General features: G+C 39.0%; 1 protein-coding gene across 1 annotated transcript in view; it reads right to left on the bottom strand.

Moving 5' to 3' along the window:
* Window positions 1-683: 683 nt before the first annotated feature.
* LOC134755179 (uncharacterized) overlaps window positions 684-23617 on the bottom strand; it is a 148176-nt gene continuing 125242 nt past the window's right edge. The window contains exons 3-4 of the mRNA XM_063691685.1: window positions 2793-2903; window positions 684-2656 (exon numbers count right to left, since the gene is read on the bottom strand). Coding sequence (XP_063547755.1) covers window positions 1636-2656; window positions 2793-2903 — 1132 coding nt within the window. The 3' untranslated portion in view covers window positions 684-1635. The remainder of the gene's footprint in view (window positions 2657-2792; window positions 2904-23617) is intronic.

Genomic DNA, 23617 nt, shown 5'->3' with positions numbered 1-23617 from the left:
ATTTACGTAACACACTCGTATTTCTATGTAATTTACTAGTTTTCGCTGTTAAAAATTTTTATTCAAAGAAAATATTAGAGCGAGAATTTTTGTATGTAAAATTTCTACTTCCCTAATGGCTTTGTATTACAATTTCTAGTAACGAAAACTAGTACTAGACATAGATATGTGACGTACCACGAGTAAAGGTACCTTATGGCGGTCAGCACTTACGCTGTTATTAATGACATAATGACGTTCCAATATTATTGCGGTGCTACGCGACGTAAGCGCCAACCGCCATACCTTTACCCGTGGAACGACACTTATATGTTATTTGAATGTTAATGTTAAATTCCATATTATTACAGAATGTCGTTTTAAAATGAGAGCGGGAGATTGTATTTTTTTTTTTTTTTTTTTTTTATACCACGTCGGTGGCAATCAAGCATACGGCCCGCCTGATGGTAAGCAGTTACCGTAGCCTATGAACGCCTGCAACACCAGAGATATTACACGCGCGTTGCCGACCCTTTAAAAACCTGTACACTCCTTTTTTGAAGAACCCCATACTGTAGCCCCTCAGGAAAACCTCGGCAGGGAGCTCATTCCACAGCCGCAGCGTACGCGGGAGGAAATTCCTCTTAAACCGCACAGTACGCGACCATTTAGGTGCTAGGGTGTGAGGATGAACACCCTTGTATCGCGGCGGCTGTGCATTTTTTTCTGTATTGATGCACTGGACTCTTTTTACGATATGCAAATTTAATGTTATTTGTGTCCAGAATCATGAGCTGATTCCATGCTCCTAGGAAATAAACAATGTCCCAAATATTTTCATACATTTTACATACTTTCCGTTTCGTTACCGCCGTACTCGGTAGTGCAATGTGTTTGAAAAATGGTAACGGAATGGAAAAAATGAAACTTGGGACGCTTTTTTCCTCCTAGTAGAAACGAAGGAGCTCGTGATTTTGAGTAGGAAAAACATTAAATTTACCTATTTTGGAAAAAAATGCCCGGCTAAGTACGTGTAGCTCTTAATAACATCAAAGGAAGTTAGACCATTTTACCACGGGCAGTCGTAAGTTATTTTTGGAATGATTATGAGTTATGTTATGGAACATTTCGAAATAGCTATTCAACTTATTTAAACGTCTCGCAAAACCTCACTTCCCTAACTATAAATGTCCAAGTTTTATGTATATGACAGTAAAATTTATTTATGGCATACAATCTAAATATTTAAGTAGAAACATCGAGAAATATAAGCTCTAGGTTTCAGAGGTATAGAGATTTAGAAATATGCTACTAGTTTAAGAGGAAAATGGACGACCGCTTCGCTATGCAAACGAAGGCCCCATTTCCTCTCTGAATATTGACGTTTTTACGCAATTGATGTATATACTATGGCTATTTCGTTAGACTTTTTTTTAATTTCAAATTATTATAAGAGATTGAAACGAAAAAAATTGTAAACATTATTGAAATGTCCGAAAACGTAAAATAATTTAAAATCGAGAAATGATTTAAAGAGGCATAGCTCCAGTAGCATATTTAAATTACAACATAATTATATAGAGAGAGGATAATGGGAAGTGTATGGACACCGACGTCCACTTTCCTCTTAAACGTGCGACTAGTCGCAAAGGAACTTTAAGCGTAGCTCTGCGCATGCTCCAAGGTCAAGTTTGCGAACTTATTCCCTTTGTCGACCCAGTTCTTGAGCCGGCCCCGCAACTCCTCCAAGCTTTTCGACTTTGCTTTGTTTATCCTCTTGTATTTCACGTCTTTTGGTTTCGTCACGTTCCGATGATTCGACATTACACGGTTGTAGGTTACTACTGGATTGCGTTTCGTTTCCTCGTCGCTTTCAGTAGCTTCGTCGTCTGAAGCGGTCTTCTTTGGAACATAGCTGTAAGCCCAAGCCTCGTTCTTCTTCTCATCGTCTATGCTTTTGAGCGCTTCGGTTAACATGACGCTTCTCATGCGGAAGTTATCACGTCTTTGAGTGAGAAGACTTGTGGAATCGTTCTGTTTTTCTTCGTCCGTCTTATTGTCCTTAATCTCTTTTTCTGTTGAGTTCTGAGCGCTAAGACCTTTCATGGAGTCCGCATCGGCTTCTTCTTCAACGCTGTACACAGTTTCTAATATCTCAGGACGCCGTAGGAAGCCGTTAGAACGGCGGATAATACTGTATTTTAAATTAGGATCGATAGCGTCTGAGATGGATCGTACGATGGTGACCGAGTCGGCGTTTCTAAAGCGTGGTACGTGCGTGAGATTACTACAGTCTGAATCAACGTCTTCCATAATGACGGCTGAATCGGAATCGTTGAGGCTATCGAAATCGGCGATTTGTGTGTCTTGGAGCATTTCTCTGAAGTCCGGGATGGCTTGTGTTGGTTCTATTCCGTTTTCTAATAGTTTCGCTTGCAAGGCTTCGATGGCTTTCTGTTGTTTGGCAATGATGGACTCTCTGACGGCGATGATGTTGCAGATTTCCTTCTGTTTTCGGACCAGGCGTGATTCGAAGAGGAGGAGCTGGCTGGAGAGGGATTTCAGCTGGTTGGCTTTCTCTATTTGTAGACGGGAGACGAGATCTTCTTGGATGCGGTGCGCGCGCCGCCAGGTTAGAAGCTGGTGGGCTTGGGCGCGATACTTCATTCTTAGGTCTCTGTAAAGACAATTTTATTATTTTGAAACTGAAACTAAACTATGTTGTTTTGAAATTTAGGACATATAAAGACAATGGCATTCGATATTTATGTGCCATGAAACCAAAGCGATGTTTTAAGGTATCAGTATGTTACCTAATGGTCCTTCGGGCCTCCTCTAGCGTTGTGGCCTCTATAGGGTCCGTAAGGGAGGCTGCTAGGGACACGTCGGGCTCCGTCGGGCTGTTGAGAGCCGACTCGCTCCGGCTGTGGACAAATATGCATATCAATATAGAGATACTAGCTTCTGTCTGGCGCCCGGGGCTTTATCTCAATATCAAATTTCATCTAAATTGGTTTAGCGGTTTAAAAGTCCCCGCCAAGCTCGGCCGAATTTCACCTTCCCATACAAACGGAGCTTCATTCTCATTTTAAAACTATTACATTTAAATGAAACTTTGCACATACAATGACATGAGGGATATCTAGGTCTGAAATTAGTTTATATAGCTCCAGTTTATAAAAAAACCGAAATAGAGCAAAAATAAGTTTTGTATGAAAAACTTAAATTCGCTGTATTTTTTTTACTATGGTATCTGAAGCTACATAAACTAATTACAGACATAGATTTACCTTATTCTATTGTAAGTACAAAGTCTCAGAGCAAAGTAGCTACTCGTTTTAAAATGAGAGCGTAACTACGCATGTATAGAGAACCGAGCTTGCCGGGGACTCTAAAGCGTGAAGAGCTAGATAGACAAAGAGTTATTCTCGCATTAAGTATTAGTAGGGAATAGTAAAAGATTTTTTTCTAAACCTTAAAAGGATACTAAATTATATTATGTGTTCGCGGCCGGCAAAACGTCCCACTTTGTCGCTTGCCATAAGGACGCTTTGACAGGTTATTCGTATAAAAATACAAGCAAATCTCATCCTTACGGTAAGCGACAAATTGGTACCTTCGACATTAACTTTTTAAAGTTTAACACTTTCGGTGCCGGGCGCCCCGTTTTCAGTACAAAATGAACACACATTTCTAGGCAGTGAATGTGTTAAATTAACAATCGCGCAAAACAATACTAATTATCAATTTTATTTTTAGAAACAGCAATCTGGCTGATAGGTATAAGAACTAATAACTTGGCATACAGTCCAATAGCTTTAAATCCATATATGTAATATTAATCCTCATGTTTGAGCACTGTGGATGATTTCATTAAATGTCTGGGATTTCAAATGTGGTTGTCACTGGATTCTCAGGCTTAGTGAGAAGGTACTTCAGAGCTTCATGTCACAGATTATACAATGGTATACGAGATATGCCACTCTCTAAAACATACGTTCCCGGATATTGCACGGTACGCGATGTGATTATGCCCGTTCACTGCGGTGACAATTAATTCGCCGCACATTGCTGGTATAATGGGGAATGTTCTGAAGAACATTTTGATCTGGTGCCACCGTCACGTTTTTACCACCGCACCTCCCGCCAAAGAAACGAAGCTCATCCTCACTTTCTTGACACGTGGCAAACCAAAAACAAGCAGGCATCTCGCTCGTTTTTGTCCAGAACGTGCAAGTTGTGGAATGAGCTACCTTCTGAGGTGTTTCCCTTGCGCTATGACATGGGGTTCTTCAAGAAGCAGGTATTTAGGGTTCTCAAAGGTGGGCAACGCATAAGTGGCTCCTCTGGTGTTGCTTATGTCCATGGGCGGCGATGACTGCTTCCCATCAGGCGGCTCGTCTGCTCGTTTGCTTCCACGTAAATATTGACATTATGTACCTTCGTTACTTATCGACCCAGAAATAAACGGCAAATTGTCAGTGGTGAAACAGGCGTCACTGGCGTCAGTCAGCTGTACATCAGTCAAACAATTTGCCCTCTGACAGAAAATTTAAGAGCCGTTTGAGAAACTTTTTATTGGATAATCCACTGTATTCCATAAAGGAGTTTTATGAAATCACTAATTAGATTTATTTAAATAGTACTTTGCTGACATCGGAATTGTAAGGTTTATTGTAATTTACTTATTTGTTAGTTTAATGGTGACCTTAATTTCTGTGACATAAGTGCTCAATTTTATTTATTTATTTTATAGCTTAATAACGACCCATTCCTGGCGAATATATTTTCTAAATAATTGTTTAATTTATTAAATGTTTTTTAATCTATTATTTTGAATTTATCGAAACTGCTGACATACTATTGTAATTTAATAATTTTGAATGTAATTTTGATTGTCTCTGTTATTTTACATATTCAATTATTCATAATGTAAAAAACCGAATCACAATATAAATTCCTAAGAATCTACCATGTGTAATTTTAAGTGCAATTGTATATTGTGAGATAAATAAATCATATCATATCATATCAATTTGGTTCCTAGGTCACTATAGAACCTTGTCGCTTTAACTACTAGATACATAAGTTACATAACATACATCACTCAATAAGCACTGTCGTAGTACATAAACAAATTGATTCATTGTGACATGGTTCTATAGCGCTGGTGGCCTTAGATTCAGATTCAGATGTTTTATTGGTAAAAGGCAGTCATTTTACAAGTCAATAAGAGCGGTAAAAGCGTGCGAGTTTTAATCCGGAGTCCGGAGGTCGCGGGTTCAAACCCCGGCTCGTACCAATGAATTTTTCGGAAATTATGTACGAAATATCATTTGATATTTGCCAGTCGCTTTTCGGTGAAAGAAAACATCGTGAGGAAACAATAAGGCTTAGTTTACCCTCTGGGTTGAAAGTTGAAAGGTCAGATGGCAGTCGCTTTCGTAAAAACTAGTGCCTACGCCAATTATTGGGATTTGTCTGTATTAAAGGTTGGTAATCTGTGCTAACGCGTGGGATCTAATTAAAATTGTAGTACGAGCATCTCGAATAGGCAAACCGGGAACAGTAGACTTTTAATTTCAGTAGCTGAAAAAAAACCGGCCAAGTGCGAGTCGGATTTGCGCACGAAGGGTTCCGTACCATTACCCAAAAAACGGCAAAAAAATCACGTTTATTGTATGGGAGCCCCACTTAAATATTTATTTTATTCTGTTTTCAGTATTTGTTGTTATAGCCGCGACAGAAATACATCCGTGAAAATTTCAACTGTCTAGCTATCACGGTTCATGAGATACAGCCTGGTGACAGACGGACAGATAGGCAGACAGACAGCGCAGTCTTAGTAATAGGGTCCCGTTATTACCCTTTGGGTACGGAACCCTAAAAACATCCAATCAAACAAGCTTTCACATGGTAGGTAGTAAAACTTGACCTTTCAATGCAACTAAATTTGTTTGACTTGTTTAACTAACTTTATTATAATACAAAATAAGCTAGTACATAAGACTGAATGGCTATGGATGGTATAGAAAGGATGCCAATCTCTTATGGCAGAATTGTTGCAAAAGTGACCGCTTTCAGCTTTAAATAATAGTTCCTAATCTCTCCGGTGGCGCTAGTTAGGCTCTGGGACATGAGTATAACATGAACCATATATTTAAGGCAACAAATAACCCGACCAAATTACGTAGCTTGTTTTTGGTAGTATTTCGGTGTATGGTGGCGCCGCCTAATTACTGTTTTTTGATGGACATTTTTCATACATAGAGATTTGGCTCCTTTATATAGTCTCCATGTGAATGGCTTAGCTTGCCTTGTCAATCCCTAGAATTGTGTCAATTTTTTTATATGAAATTTTCCGGCCTGGATGCCAGCATTGCCAGCCCTTTAAGCCAAATCTCTTAGAAAAAGGGGCAAGCTATGTACGCGCCATCTATTCAAACCTTTGACAGTTGGCAACCCCATTGTGTCACGTATCACGTACCTTGGAGGATATAACCAATGGAGATGCCTTTTCAGTAATTTGCTGTACAAAAAAAGTGCCAATTTTTGCGGGGAAGGGGAACGTTGAATGTATACGTAACGTCAAAATAGCCATGTCAGATAAACGTCAGTCGATACATTGTGTATGACCATTGGCCGACTATTTTGGACAGAGGGGAACGCCTGTTAATGGCTACTCTGTTTGGTTATATCCTCTAAGCGTAAGATGTAAGTTTGTTATTAATTAGTAAATAAGTAGTTTTAAGAGCGAAGTCTTAATAATAGGGTCCCGTTTTTACCCTTTGGGTACGGAACCCTAAAAACATTTATCCATATTTAAGAAACTATTTAAGAATTATCCACATTTGAGAATTTATTAAATACATTTTATCGTATTTTTATAAATCTTCATTTTTAGTATTAAAGTGTGTCGATAGATGGTAGTGAATTTACTGTGGTTACAAAATTTACTATGACAGTACCGCTCTATAATATTATATCCTCTTTGGTTTTTAATTAGTAAATAAGTAGTTTTAAGTTATGAATCTATGTAACGCTTTTGCGTAAGCTGTAATGTTATGTAACTTGATTCAATAAATAAATGTCAATTTTGGTATCGTCGCTAGTAAGGACTAAGGACTGACATTTGTGAGCATGCATCAGTGCGTTGATGCGTGTTTGCTAATTGTCATTTGAGAATTTATTAAAATATGTACAAAGTAAGTATTTAGGAAAAATATTATAAGTGGGTAAAAGTCTTTATTTGTACAAATTATAATCATCATCATCAAGTTCATTATGGAGGGAGATTATTATGTAATTTTTTTATTGACAATGTTGACATTTCTGACGATGCGATTTGATATTGCATCGACTCAACATGTGAGTCAGAATTTATAATATATCTACTAAAATAATACATTATAATATATTTCAATTCCAACGGTTGATTTAAAAGTATAAAATCATTTTATCCAGGTTATTTTAATTTCATATTAAATTATTTGTACCTAAATGCGTTCATTATCAAAATGTGTATCATTACAGGAGTAATTTTAATAAAAAAACTTCCGTGAGACACTGACATATTGAATATATTAAACAGGCCAGGGTCACTCACGTTCAATCAATCACAATCATCGACTTAATATATATCAAAGAGGATATAATAAGATAGAGCGGTACTGTCATAGTACATTTTGTAACCACCGTAAATTCACTGCCATCTATCGACATACTTTAAAACTAAAAATGAAGATTTATAAACATACGATAAAATGTATTTTATGTATTTAAACATGGATAAATGTTTTTTTTATTTGCATTAATTATTTTTATTTGATTTTGACCCATGTTCTTTCACTGATATGCGTTAAAATTATAAATAACAAATGAAACCATCAACGCCGTCTATACGAGAGTAGGCCAAAACTAGTGGCGCCATCTGATCGAGAATCAAATTTTCGTGATTTTCGAGGCACGTTTTTTCCTTAGACTGTATCCATCTATTACAGAGTTATATCTATCTTTAATATATATAAATTAGACGATGAGAGAGAGACGGTTTAATATATATAATACATTACAGGAGTAAATTAAAAAGAAAGCGCCTACAAAATAATAAAAGGCAATGTGCACATTTTGCGACTCGTTTTCCTGAAGTACAGGCATTTAACTTAAATGATGCGTATCAGTTTCAATGATGAAGCCAGAAAACTAGAAGGAAAGAAAAGATAATGGCGCGTTTTTATCTTTTAAGACAATTTTGAAAATATACTTCTGTATAAAATATTTCTCTGCAGATCCTTCGGCTATTATATATACACTAGCTTTTGCCCGCGACTTCATCTGCGTGGACTTAGTAACCGCAGCTAGAGTAAGAATAGCGCCTGGAGAAAATCTCATAGCAATCTAAATTTAAGCATATTATGCACACAAATTAGCAGGCACTTCATTAATTATCTCAATTCCACCCCGCTTTTTACTTTCTTAAGGGATGATTTTCGGGATAAAAACTATCCTATGTCCTTCTCAGGGACTCAACCTATCTCTATGCCAAATTTCATCTAAATCGGTTCAGCGGTTTAAGCGTGAAGAGGGAACACACAGACAGACAGACAAACAGACTTTCGCATTTATAATATTAGTATGGATATATCACTGGCTATTTTATACTGAAATTATACTGCTAAGCTGCAAGGTAATAGGTATATATGTATATGTTGTAACCAATATCAGATTTTTGTTACGAGAAACCAAAAATTTACTTTTAAACCAAACAAGTAGTCCTAATATTATGTAGGACGAAAGTACACGTATGGATGCATATGTAGTTGTGCACGCACACATACAAACTTAGTTTCAGGATGAAGTCAGAGATGGCGCTTTCAAATGCGTTTCCATAAAATGCATCAATAGGGCTCTCTACCCCTCTCTCTCTACTTACTTTACTCTTTGGTAATGAAGTACAACTGAAAATAAATTAAAATTTTACCTGTATTCGTGATTATTTTATATTGACCTTAAGTTTGCCCGTGCAAATATAATCTGGTTTAACGTGTGATTGTTGTTTTGTTTTATTTATGTATTTTCCGATAATTAAAACGTGTAAATATGCAATATAAAAGCAACAATTACGCGGCATCGTTTCATTCATTCTAATTACCTGGCTTTACGCCCCTCTTAAAGGTTATCGCTATGATTACCCTTCTTTTGACCTGTACCGAAAGTGCTACTGTGTATATTACGTATACTGTGGCACGAGTGTTGTAAATCAAATCACTTGTGTCAGAGGCCTTAGACGTTTCCCATATAAGTTAGAAATGGCACTAATAGGTGACATCCGAAATTATTTACCGTATTCTGTTTGTTCTAAATTGTTTTTTTTTTATACCACGTCGGTGGGGTAAGCAGTTACCGTAGCCTATGGACGCCAGACACCAGAGATATTACACCCTTGCCGACCCTTAAACCTGTACACTCCTTTTTCGAAGAACCCCATACTGGCCCTTCGGGAAAACCTCGGCAGGGAGACCATTCCACAGCCGAAGCGTCCGCGGGAGGAAATTCCTCTTAAACCGCACAGTACGCGACCATTTAGGTTCTAGGGTGTGAGGTGTGAGGATGAACACCCTGCCGACGGCGAGCGGTGCGGTGATTGCCTAATTATGTACAGTTACACTGCTTCATCTACACGCATATTATATTATAAGATCTCTACGATGTGTTACTCAATAAAACGTCATCTCAACTGGGGGCTTAGCACAGATGACAACCGTTTGCAGAAAACGAAACGTTATTGTCTCTATCACTCTTCCATAGTGCTCGTGCCCGTGCCCGGTCGCTCGGTGGCGCGTCTATAACTACTTGTATTACTAATGTAGTATGTCTATGCGCTCGCACTAATATCCGAGTTGTCAATATTTTGCATTAAAAATTCGTTTGGCTCCCCTTCCTTTTCTTTTCCTTTTCATTTCAAAAAGTACGGAACCCTCGGTGGGCGAGTCCGATTCGCACTTGTCGATTTTTTCATTGCTCTGATGAGTAAAATGGAAGCCCCTCAAAGTCGGTATATTAAAATTAGAACATTAATATATCAAATGCTACATTAAAAAAAAAAGGTAAAAGTAAAGGTAAAAGGTTATACATTTAATATTGTATGTGATTCTGATTACAGGTACATATTTAGGTACCTTGTGACACGTATAATTTTTTTCCCACCGAGTTACACAATTTTTTTCATCACACTTTCGAACACACGCACACACACACACACACACACACACACACACACTTAAGGGTACGTAAGCGTAAATGAAATGTTTAGTACAATGAATATTTGCCACAAATTTTTATGACTTTTGTAAAAGGTAAAAAATATTTTTCAAAATCACTAGTAGGTATTTACTCATCAATACTCGCAGCGTCTTACGTAAGCGAACAGCTCGCCAACGCAAAGTGAAGCGGCGCGGCGGGCCCACGGCGTTCGCGTTCGCAACGAGATCGCCCACGTAGGAAGGACGGTAGGACACTTCTATAGGTATCAAAGGATTGATTCACCCCGCGCCGCGCCGCACCGCATCGCGTTCGCGTGTTGTTCGCCTACCTAGTAAGCTGCGTTAAGTACTTCTGTAAAGCTTACGAAGGCATCTTGCTAACTGTTGCCATAGCAGAAAAATATTATATATTAGATAGGTATTAGTCATTTTCAAAATTACATAATTCTGTCGGTTCCTTGTTCCTTCCATTCGTTACCGTCATAGTAAAAAAAAATGGAATATATTTTTACTCGTATCAGAATTGAAAGAGCTGATCCTAAGTAACATAAAAAAATCAAAATCTGATTATTTTTAAATAAAATGGCCCAAATCAATCTGATATTTTTAAAGCTCAAAAGCCGGCCGTGCTTTAGCAGCACATCGTGGTGTATGTATATCTATCTATGGTATCTACAATCTTAAACCTATTCCGGGCCGCTGGCGTAAAATCACTTGGCTGTAACGGGTGTTCCACGCCAAGGAGTGAGCGCAAGGCATAGGCTTTAGTACAGAATAACTAATAGTACTGCTTTAGTACAGAATAAATAATAGTGCTAGGTACAGAAGATTCACTCTCTAACAAAACACGTAATTACGACATATATGACCGCTAGGTGGCGCAAGCGCGAACAGGCGTCCGTTCCGTAGCGGTGCGCGGCAATTACTATTAGGCTTGTGTAGTACATGTACTAAAATCAAAGACACGATTCCCTCCACTGCACTAGACCGAACTATTCCCTAAAAAAATCACTTGCGTTTCTATGTGTGAACGGCACGTCTGGACACGCGGCATGCGTCATTGTGTAAGTTGCTTAAAAACAGTACTGAGTGGCCGGCAAACGGCCGTCAATCTGCTGTCGCGGGGCGAGGTAATTCGAGTCGGGGCGGGGCGGTGCGTGGCCGTTCTGTATGATAATACTATTACTTATCCTGTGACATAGATACTCAAACGATTTGCATAATACATGTAGCGTGGCCATTCAGTGCCCCAGCCAGTGAATCGTGGCCATCAGATATATCAGAGCGGCCAAGGTGCTCACAAAATTATCTGAACACGCCTCTATTGTCAAGGCGCTAGAGTGCGTGTTTAGATATTTTTGAGCGCCTCGGCCGCTCCGATATATATCTGAGGGCGACTGCACAAAGCTCGAGCCGTCAACGTCGGTTGACCGCTCTTCCAACCGGTCGGCCAACGGAAACGCATTCAACCAAGACACGACAGCTGGGGAACGGGGAACTGTTACTTAGGGCCACCCTACACTACGCTGGCCCAATATTACAGGGTTCTATGTTACATTTTCCTGATATTTGAAATTCGACTTAATGTTACTATGATAATGGTCAAATTTCAGTTCGATGAAATGAAACATAGAACCTTGGGCCAGCGACTAGCGTCTCGTCTCGTCGGCGTCTAGTAGACATGTGTAAGTAATGCTCGTAATATCACAAATAAGATATCTCTCGAACGCGTAATATGGCATTACATATCACTCCAGAACATGAACAATTACTTCAAATATCACTCATAGCTAGCTAGCGCGAACCACCGGCCGAAGCGCGCGTACTAAATTCGATTCATTATAGATTGACGCGCCGATACGAATGGTCAGTTCAAGTATACACACCGTGCGCGTAATGTATACCCCGCAATACAATTTGTTATCCCGCTTGCACTCGCACTCAGTGCTCGCTCGCTCTCGCTCTGCGATGCTTTCGGCACTTCCGGCGGTGTACCGAGACCGAGACCAAGTGATGTGATATCTTAGTGTAATATTACGTTTCGAGAGAACGAGATTACTTTTTAGGGTTCCGTAGGCAAATGGCAAAAAACGGAACTCTTATAGATTCGACATGTCTGTCTGTCTGTCCTTCCGATGTCCGTCGGTTGAAACTTGATAAGTAGATGCATTCTGTGAACCGCATTAAGATTTTCACACAAAAATAAAATAAAAACAATAAATTTTGGGGGCTCCCCATACTTGGAACTAAAACTTATACTTTTTTTTTCATCAAGCCCATATGTGTGGGGTACCTATCTACGAGTATGGATAGGTCTTCAAAAATGATATTTAGGGTTCCTAATATAATTTTTTTCTAAACTGAATAGTTTGCGCGAGAGACACTTCCAAAGTGGTAAAATGTGTGTCCCCCCCCGTCCCCCCCCCCCTGTAACTTCTAAAATTAGAGAATGATAAAACTGAAAAAAATATATGATGTATAGGTACATTACCATGCAAACTTCCACCGAAAAATTGGTTTGAACGAGATCTGGTAAGTAGTTTTTTTTTAATACGTCATAAATCGTAAACCGCAATTTACCTTTCACTCACGTTTCGGTTAAAAAATACATTGTTAAAATTATGTAGGTAATGTACGGAACCCTCGGTGCGCGAGTCCGACTCGCACTTGGCCGGTTTAGTCAACTCTATGACTGCGGCTCAACGCAACGTTGGCGCAACTGCGCAGCGACGCCATTTTCCATAGCGCTGACTAGACGCCGACGCTCAAAAGACGAGCGTTATCACATTGTCCGATCCGATATCAGATGTCGGAAGGAAGTAAAATGTAAGATGTTTCTCTGTTTTTATGTATGCATTTAATAAGTCATGATTACTAAAAAACGATAAATAACGAAAATAAGAAGGACTAAATGGCACTCTCCTGCAGCTGTTTATGTCATAGGCGCCTTCCGTCATCCGATATCGGAAAGGCGCTTCCAATAAATTCAGCCATGTCGGAGCCCCCCGTCAGCTGTCGGACCGATAATATTTATTTGTGCATACGCACTGTAGGCATAATGCTTGTTTTAGTGTGCGTGACAGCTAAAGACGGCATCCGGGCACGCGGATGTAGGATCCTACATCCGATAACGGATCGGACAATGTGAAAACGCTCTTAGGGTTCAAATTCCTTTGACTATAAACTGGGGAACTTTAAATTATGTACTTCGTAAGATAAATAATGCTAATGAATACGGGCTTGAATTGCCCCGATTCCGACAAGGTTTTGGGTAAGTTGAGGAACCAGCGTGAAAATCAGAATTCTAAACTGACACTGACAGTTATTACAAGCGTTTGCGTTGTCTAGTTTTGTATGGGATTTGAAACAACGCGCCAAGCGGGACGTTTTAGAAACTCAAAATCCCATACAAAATGACATTTACTACTTCATCGATTTTTGACAAGTTTTGAATCGTATCTACTTTTGCATTACATATAGAATTATAAGACAAACGGATATCGGTTCTTCAATATTTTATCTCAATTTTTGTACGAGTATCTACTGGATTTTGAAAAAAAATAATACTTATTTATTTATGATTTTTTTAAACAGTGTCTAAACCCATTCGAAATTGCGAGTACGGTGTATTATTTAACGAGTTTCGCAATGGAAATTAGGGTTGCTACACGTGATAAGCAAATATACTGCAAGACAAATTTCTGGCCAGCTTTTTAAGTAATGTGACTGCACATATGTATATAAAATTTCATAATTCTGCCGCGCGGGGTGGGGCGGGGTGAATCAATCCTTTGATACCTATAGAAGAGTCCTACGTGGGCGATCTCGTTGCGAACGCGAACGCCGTGGGCCCGCCGCGCCGCGCCGCGCCGCTTCGCGTTAGCAAGTTGTTCGCTAGTAAAACGCTGCGAGCGTTGCTCACACTATTTCTCGTTAACCCACTCCGTGCAACCGCTAGGCTAGCATTCAAGGGATTAGTTTGACGTAAGAGTACAAAACCAGCAGTACAAAGCTGACAGTCAGACATTAGCGCTTGTGCACAAATCACGTGAAGTTTGATGGGGACGAAAAAATCACGTTAGATCATGTTGTATAAGGAGGCCTGTATTTTCTACAGTGAACGAAAATAAGAAAAAATATCTACCACACGAGTAGATACTTTATTCTCGGTTTCGTTAAACATACGTAAATCTTTTCGCACTTCAAAATTTCAAAAAAATACACGTGAGGTTATGTGTGGGGGAGGTAGCCAAGAACCTCACCAAATATCACCAAGGGGGATGGGGGGGAGGGGGAGGGGGGCCTATCATATATATATAAGGATAAAAAAGTATCCGTAAAAATATGGGTGTCTGTAAAGTCGGTTTACGGACGATAATTTTGCGTGATAACGTCATAAGAAAACATTGATGAAAAATTGCATATATACAACGTGGCCGTAACGTTACCATGGAGATCTGTCCACAACGTGACACTTTCGTGCATGCTACCGGTGTTTATCGATTTGTAAGACGTTATCATGTCAAAAACCTCGTACACAAGCCCTTATGTCGTCTACTCATCAGCGGCCATTGTCCCCTCGCATAAAAGAGATTTGTTTAATTACCCTCTATTGTTTCCAGCATCATAATACATCTGCATATATTATGTTTCTTAAGCGAAATGCTTTTAGAGGGCAGCTAAAGTTAGAAACGGCGGTTCCCTGAGCCAGAAGGCGAGGAATCTCCTTATATGATCATGTTTTTCTAAGAGGCGTTGATATTCGTAGACGTGGAAAAAATATATGTAGTTCTTGACTATATTATCTTTAATAACATAGCTTCCGATACACGAATTATGATACTTCGCTCGATACAATTAATTCCCAAAGTTACCTCTAATTCGGACTTTTAATCAAACTTTACTAGGTTATTTATTATGTGATACTATAAACAAAAAGAAGAAGAAAAAACAATCTTAACTTAAATAGTAATTTCATAGCTTTCTAATTTCGATATTGTAAGGTAACGTTTTTAAAATAAATAAAAATCGACAAAATTCGATCATAATGGAAACTTGGCGCGCATGATCTTTCCCGTTCTTTCTTGCGAAATGTGACAGTGACAGCGGCAGACCGATGGAACGGCCTTACTGTAAAACCTCGCAAGTATAGCACCAAAGCTCCCAACTCTGGTCCAAAATTAACTGTGTTTTATTCGTACAGGTGTCTTTTACCGTATTTTTTGTAGTTCTAAAGCAAGGTTTATTTATAAATGGAAGAAACTCGGAGTAAACCAAAAGGAACTTTGGTATTGATACCTAATTTCGTTTTCAACTTGTGAATTATAGTTGCAGTATTGAACTATAGTTGAGAGGTTTTACGCTAATTAAAGATATGGCGCGCCGCGCGAATCTTGCGACGGAAGATATGGCTGTAGTGCGGGTTTTTACCTAATATCTCAGTTGCTCTGAATATATTTCGGTTTAAAATTTTGGTCGTTAGGTGGGGCTATATCATTAATAGCAACTTCTGCGCGCGACTTCGTGTGCGTGGGGATGATGATGATATTTTATAAAAACAATTCAGTGTCCTTCCTCGTTATGCAAAAAAAAAAAGATTTCACTGATAGGTCCGGAAATTTTGCGTGTGCGTGGTGACCGGTGACGTAGTGGAATGTACAATTTTCATACAAATTTTTAGGATTTTTTTTTCATCTCCTGATGATATATTTGAGTTTGAAAGAACCCAAAAACACCAGGATCTGTGAGAATCAGGTTTTTAATATTTATTTTAGAAAACGCCCATTTACAATAGGATAAGGTATATCTATGCCTGTAATTAGTTTATGTAGCTTCAGATACCATAGTTAAAAAATTACAGTGAATTAGTTCTTCAGACAAAACTTGTTTTTGCTCTATTTCGTTTGTTTTATAAGCTCCAGCTATAAACTAATTAAATAATAAATAATAAAATAATAAAGCATTCTATTTCAGATAAGTAATAAAGTTACAGTTTTTAAAACATAAGAAAAAAGAAAGTAATATATTGAGTAGTGTATTGAGTGGTGGTAGTTTTAGGTGTATTGTTATACACCATAGAGTAACTTATACTAGAGCGGTACTGTCATAGTAAATTTTGTAACCCCAGTAAATTCACTGCCATCTGTCGACACACTTTAAAACTATAAATGAAGATTTATAAAAATACGATAGAATGTATTTAAATATAGATAAATGATTTTTTTTATTTGCATTAATTATTTTTATGATTTTGACCCATGTTCTTTCACTGATATGCGTTAAAATTGTTAGATAACAGACGAAACCGTCAACGCCATCTATACGACTGTAGGCCAAAACTAGTAGCGCCCTCTGAACGAGAATCAAATTTTCTTGATTATTGGGGCACGTTTTTTCCTTAGACTGTATCCATCTATTACGGAGTTATATCTATCTTTGTTATACACGAATCCCTTCTCAGGTAAAGGTGAAATAAACTAATTACTGGTATAATTACTATTTATATATACCTCATATAATTGTGTGCAAAGTTTAATTAACATCAAACACGTATTTAGTTTTAAAATGAGAACGAAACTCCGCTTGTATGGGAAGGTGAAATTCAGCTGAGACTAAGTGTAAGGCCTGAGTGGACGCTCGAGTTGGGCGTGCAGCGGGGCGGGGCGTGCGGCGTCCATGTTAAACAAATGCAAACGTATAGGAGCGGCCTTAGTGCACGCTGCTCAAATCACTTGTGAGCCCGACGCCACGCTGCACGCCCCGCCGAACGCTCCGCTTCGAGCGTCCACTCAGGCCTTACACTAAGGGTTTCAAATTCTAAAACCAAACTACTGCCTCTTAGTCTCAGGAGGGTATGTGTTAAAATAGACAGATAAATCACCATTAGTACAATATGGATGACTTTTCTTTTGTGACACATTAAAAGACAAGAAAATATTATAATTGAAAACTTGTCTAGCTTAATACTTCAGAGTCTGCAACAAAAGGGATTGTCGTTTAGGGAGTATCTGGATCATTAAAGGGATACTTATATTATTATTTTTTTGCTTTTTCGCCTTCTCGCAGCCCAAATGGCTATATTACCAATCATTTTGGATTTAAATTCATAATTTGTACAACGCAGGGAGTACGACTCACAAAGTGATTCTTAAGCGTTTTTATGAACACAAATATTAGGAATGGTAAAAAAGCGTCATCGTCGAGTTTTAACGAGACGCTTTTTAAGCTTTCGTGCGTATGAGGCCTAATTAAGACAACGTTTTTTTTGGACCTGGATATTTGGTACAGTCGCCATCAGATATATCTGAGCGGTCAAGGGGCTCACAAATATCTGAACACGCCTCTATTGTCAAGGCGTTAGAGTGCGTGTTCAGATATTGTGAACACCTCGGCCTCTCCGATATATCTGATGGCGACTGTACGACCTGCTTAAATGACAATAAGGTAAAAAACCGGCCAAGTGCAAGTCGGACTCGCCCACCGAGGGTTCCGTACTTTTTAGTATTTGTTGTTATAGCGGCAACAGAAATACACCATCTGTGAAAATTTCAACTGTCTAGCTATCACGGTTAATGAGACAGCCTGCTGACAGACAGACGGACAGCGGAGTCTCAGTAATAGGGTCCCTATTTTTTACCCTTTGGGTACGGAACCCTAAAAAAACCGCCCAAGTGCGACTCGGACTCGCGCACGAAGGGTTCCGTACCGTTACGCAAAAAACGGCATAAAAAACACGTTTGTTGTATGGGAGCCCCACTTAAATATTTATTTTATTCGTTTTTAGTATTTGTTGTTATAGCGGCAACAGAACTACATCATCTGTGAAAATTCCAACTGTGTAGCTATCACGGTTCATGAGATACAGCCTGGTGACAGGCGGACGGACAGAGAAGTCTTAGTAATAGGGTCCCGTTTTTACCCTTTGGGTACGGACTACGGAGCCCTAAAAATTGCCAATTCTGCATCTTCAAAACTACGAGTAAATAGATTGCTAAGAGTATAATGTCGCCCCTGACCATGATATAGTAATTACACTTATCTCCTTGACAACAATCCGAACAATATGTGGGGCATTTTCTATGAAAAGGGACCTTATTGTCGATGGCGCTTACGCCGCACAGCGTCGCGCGGCATTGTATTTATATCGGAGCATCGTTAATAATGGCGTAAGCGCCATCGACAATAAGGTCCCTTTTTATAGAAAATACCACATATGTAGCGGTGTAGCCCATTCTGCATCTCCAAAACTAAATACAAAAGACGACACCTACACAAGCTAACCCATCACATTTTCATGATTAGTGATTACTTTTAATTTAACCGTCAGCCACGACCGAGATTATTCACTATCACCCACTCATCTCGATTGCAACTCGCAACGGGTGCTATTTATATGGCAACTAAAGATATGCCCTTTATTTTCCTAATATAGAAACTCACGATTTCGACCTCTGAACGACAAACTTACTTCTACAGTCTCCCGTAGCGCTCGCTCGCTTGTTTAAACTAAATTTCCGAGGTAAATTGTTAGTTTAAAATTTTGCCGCTGGCAAAATTAAATTTGTAGCGGCATGCTGCGCCAATTCACTAATGTAGTTATTCAACTAGGTTCTTGTAAAGCTGAATTTATGTAAACAATTTTGAGCTCTATTCCGTAGTTGAAATGGTCAGAAACGAATATATGAGTATATTTTGTGAACGGAGACACGGCAATTTTATCTTTAGAGGACGGTAAAGTTAATTTAGTTAGGTATTGAGTAAGAGGGCACCCACAGATGTTTCAAAAAGGTGTATTAAGTATTTTTTATTACATTTTGAGTGCATTGTGTTTAGATTTATGTTGTCAGTTTCTTAATCAAGTCCTGGGGGGCGATTTTTGATTTTCGAGCGCTCGATTTCGTCTCAAAAATCTGTAGAAAACGGCGAAAGACCCTTCTTAGGGTCCCGTACCCAAAGGGTAAAAACGGGACCCTATTACTAAGACTCCACTGTCCGTCCATCTGTCTGGCCTTCTGTCAACAGGCTTCTGTCTCATGAACCGTGATATGATATGATATGATTTATTTATCTCACAATATACAATTGCACTTAAAATAACACATGGTAAATTCTTAGAAATACTAGCTAGACAGTTGAAATTTTCACAGATGATGTATAGGTATTTCAGTTGCCGCTATAACAACAAATACTGAAAACGGAATAAAATAAATATTTAAGTGGGGCTCCCATACAACAAACGTGATTTTTTTGCCGGTTTTTGCGTAATGGTACGGAACCCTACGTGCGCGAGTCCGACTCGCACTTGGGCGGTTTTTAATTATTTTATATTTAAAAACTTTATCATACTGATCACAAATAGTGTACCTTTCTGATGGTATTAAGATTTTTCATATATCCCTTACTGAAAATTATATATTTACATAAATATGATTTAGCAGATTTTATGATTTTTTTGATTTTATATGGTTTTGCTTTCTCTGATCAGATCGGGGAAATCCTGAAAGAAAGGCCAGGTCAAGAGCACCAAACCGGCGAGCGTGTATGAGGAATGTTATGGAAGTGAAGGATGCGAAAGAGGTATGTCAGGATCGTAGCAAGTGGAAATCCGTGGTCTCTGCCTACCCCTCCGGGAAATAGGCGCGATATGTATGTATGTATAATTTAGCAAACGTTAGCTTGATAACCTAGCTACCGCATAATGTATCAGGCACAGCGTCGCCTACTCTTCAGCTGTCGGATTTGTGCTACAATATTAGCCGTTACTTTACGCGTCGTAATATTTCTTTGTTTAGGTCTCAGATTAAGGATAACGACAATATGGAGCCATAAATAAAATATGGAATGATAAAAATTCCGATCATAAATAAATAGATAAAGAGATAAATAATAGAATACTTTCAATCCGGAGGTCGCGGGTTCAACCCCGGCTCGCGCGGTCACAGACTATAATTGTTGATTCATTTCATTTAGGGTTCAAGCTAATTTGGTTGTCAATATTAACGGTATGAAATATCCAATGTAAAGTAAACCCTAAATGGCTCAACAATTAAAGTCCGTAACTGTACCAATGAGTTTTTCGTAAGTTAGATAGCCATGTACGATATATCATTTGATTTACCAGTCGCTTTTCGGTGAAGGATAACAAAGTACTAATCCCAATAAGGCCTAGTTGCCCGTCTGGTCAGATGGCGGTCACTTTCGTAAAAACTAGTGCCTACGCCAATTCTGGGATTCGTTGCCAAGCGGACCCCAGACTCCCATGAGCCGTGGCAAAAAGCCGGGACAACACGAGGAAGATAATGATGAGAATAATAATAGAATAGATAGAATAATATTAATTAATCATGTATCTATAGAAATAGATTTGCTCTGTCTGTACCTTACCTACCATAATTATTAGCCTAATAAAAAAACTTATCGAAAATTTAACTTATCTGAACAAATGTGCGCCTGACTCACTATTAATTTAATATTTCATAAGTTATAATTCAATATTCACTCAGTACCTACATATTTATCTCATTTTGTATTCATTTTATCCAACAGCGACCTTTTTTTAGGGTTCCGTACCCAAAGGGTATAAACGGGACCCTGTTACTAAGACTCCGCTGTCCGTCCGTCTATCTGTCTGTCTGTCACCAGGCTGTATCTCATGAACCATTATAGCTAGAGTCTAGCTATCACTTGAAAGACTTTCAATTTCAATTGTCTAGCTGCAGTAGCTGCTAGACAATTAAAATTTTCACAGATGATGTATTTCTGTTGCCGCTATAACAACAAATACTAAAAACAGAATAAAATAAATATTTAAATGGGGCTCCGATACAACAACATACCCATAACACACATAACGTGATTATTTTGCCGTTTGCCTTCGTTTGCCTTCGTTTGCCTTCGTGCGCGAGTCCGACTCGCACTTGGCCGGTTTTTAAATTAAATAACAGTCTTCTACGACGATTTGCTTTAAAATGTACATTTATTTTGTGCAAAATGTTCTGCGGTCTGTAATTTCTGTTAACGTTCGACTACAAATAATACGTTTTCACATTGATTTTGAGCTCATAACATCGTATATTAGGTATACTTGAAACTAAGAAACTTTTTAAAACTAATATAGGTAATGCCGCACTGATCATTCATGCAATACCTAACTTCATATGAAATAGTTATTTACGATACAAGTGCGGAAAAGAGGAAATTCGAAACGAGTGGCGATAAATTAAAACACGACCGCAGGGAGTGTTTTAAATCGACACGAGTTGCGAATTACCTATTCGCACGTGTATCGTACAACGTTTTACAGTACATATGGCCCTTTAAAGTTTCGACATATGCACGAAATATGCTTCTTTACGCAATAGTGCGAGAAAGTAGCACCATATGTACTGTAAATATCATTTTGTTCTCGCTTTTTCACCAAGGGCCACTTGCACCATCCCACTAACCCGGGGTTAACCCGTTAAACCGTTAACCCAGTGTCAATTGTAGCAGTGTTTGAAGTGTTTCGCGATTTCCGGGTTGGTCTCATAGTAAAAGTTGCTCAGTATAATCCCAAAACCTTCCTGGCAACGGGAACGCACTTATTTTTTAGCCACCGTGTAGAAAACACTTGCTGAATCCAGATTTATACCCTTCCAGGGGACATTCTCTTTGAAACCTGGAAAAATAGATACTTTTTTGTCTATACATTTGTACATGATCTAACTCAATAGCAACATTTTACACGACTGCGACTTAACCAGGAAGAAGGGTAATGGGGATTGATGATCCCATACACCCTTGGATTCTGGATGGATTTCTTCAAATAACATATCGGTAGACTCCTCTTGACGTATGTAGGACTTTAATAAGCTTCCATGCTGTCTTACACAATAGTTTCATAGCGAACGTAAATTCAGAGTAAAACGCCAACTTCTCCAAGATGGTACACATTTATTAAGATGGCGGCAGTTCCTCGAGGTCCCAACTGTCAAATGATGTGGAAATGAAAAAGGGGCCTTTCGTTAACATACATACCACAGGACTGTTCCAGAGATTTAGAGGTTCGTCCTATTACAATTGTTAGGTAATAACATATATCGAATAAACACACATTCTGTCGTATCTACACTAGTTTTATTCTTTACTCCGCCTGTCGCTACCTCGCGACTCTGCTTAACCCTTTGAAGTACCTGAACCTCTCTAATTCAGTACTTTGGATATTGTTAAAATTAAATTTCCTCCACTCTAGCAAATTAAACCTTAACCTTTTATAAGAACGAAACAAGGAAATTTCTCCTCGTTTATAAGCAAAGACCCGAGTTAAGTGTTAATTATGCCAAGTGTATTTACTCGAGGTTCGCTCGCGATGAACCTTAAGCCTTTTTAAATAAAGGCGTATATTGTTTGAATTATTTAGAGCATGGTTTCCCAAGCAGAGGGGCATGCCCCCTTATCTTCATCTTCTCAAATGACTTTTTCGTCTAAGACGGTAATCTGTTAAACAAAAACCATTGTCTCTTTTATGTGAGCCGTCGGCCTTTGTGTGCCATTGTGTGTTGGCGCGTGCCACGGCGCGTGCGGCGCTCACACACATTGGCACACAATGGCCGACCGCTCACAAAAAAGAGACAATGGTTTTTGTTTAACAGATTACCGTCTTAGACGAAAAAGTTATTTGAGAAGATGCAGACTATACCTATGAGGGCGTCAGCTAGCTGACGCGGTTGCACGAAGCCATATAATAAATAATAGTATTATCATACAGAACGGCCACGCACCGCCCCGCCCCGACTCGAATTACCTCGCCCCGCCCGCGACACCATATTGACGGCGTTTGCCGGCCGCTCAGTACTATTTTTAAGCAACACTTACACTATGACGCATGACGCGTGTACAGACGTGCCGTTCACACATAGAAACATAAATGATTTTTGGTGTACAGCGTGTCCGCCCTGTGACGGAGCGGGTGAGCGGGGTAACGAATTGTATGAGAGTTGGACGCGTACGATGGATTTTACCTACAATGGCACCCGCCAAGTGCAAGCCCACGCTAGCGCACGCTCTGAGGGGGGCATGAAATAGTACATTACGATACAAGTGCGAAAAATAGGCAATTCGCAACGAGTTGCGATAAATTAAAACGACCGAAGACCGAAGGGTGTTTTAAATCGACACGAGTTATACGGGACAACGCCGTCCTCGAAACGTCGGAGGTAAATTTAAAACTTATTTTACGCGATTAAGTCCCGTCGTTGTGAATAATATAATCAAGCATATTCCTGAGAAATTCATTATACTCTCTAGCTACAACCTAATGTTGTTCATCTTATAAAACGTTTTCTTACGACGTTTTCTTAGAAAACTTACATAAATTATTAAGGTCTGAACTAAACTAG

The sequence above is a fragment of the Cydia strobilella genome, chromosome Z (assembly GCF_947568885.1).
Source record: "Cydia strobilella chromosome Z, ilCydStro3.1, whole genome shotgun sequence".
In the NCBI taxonomy this organism is placed as follows: Eukaryota; Metazoa; Arthropoda; class Insecta; order Lepidoptera; family Tortricidae; genus Cydia; species Cydia strobilella.
Note: the sequence above shows the minus strand (reverse complement) of the source record. Positions and strands in the feature narration are given on the sequence as shown.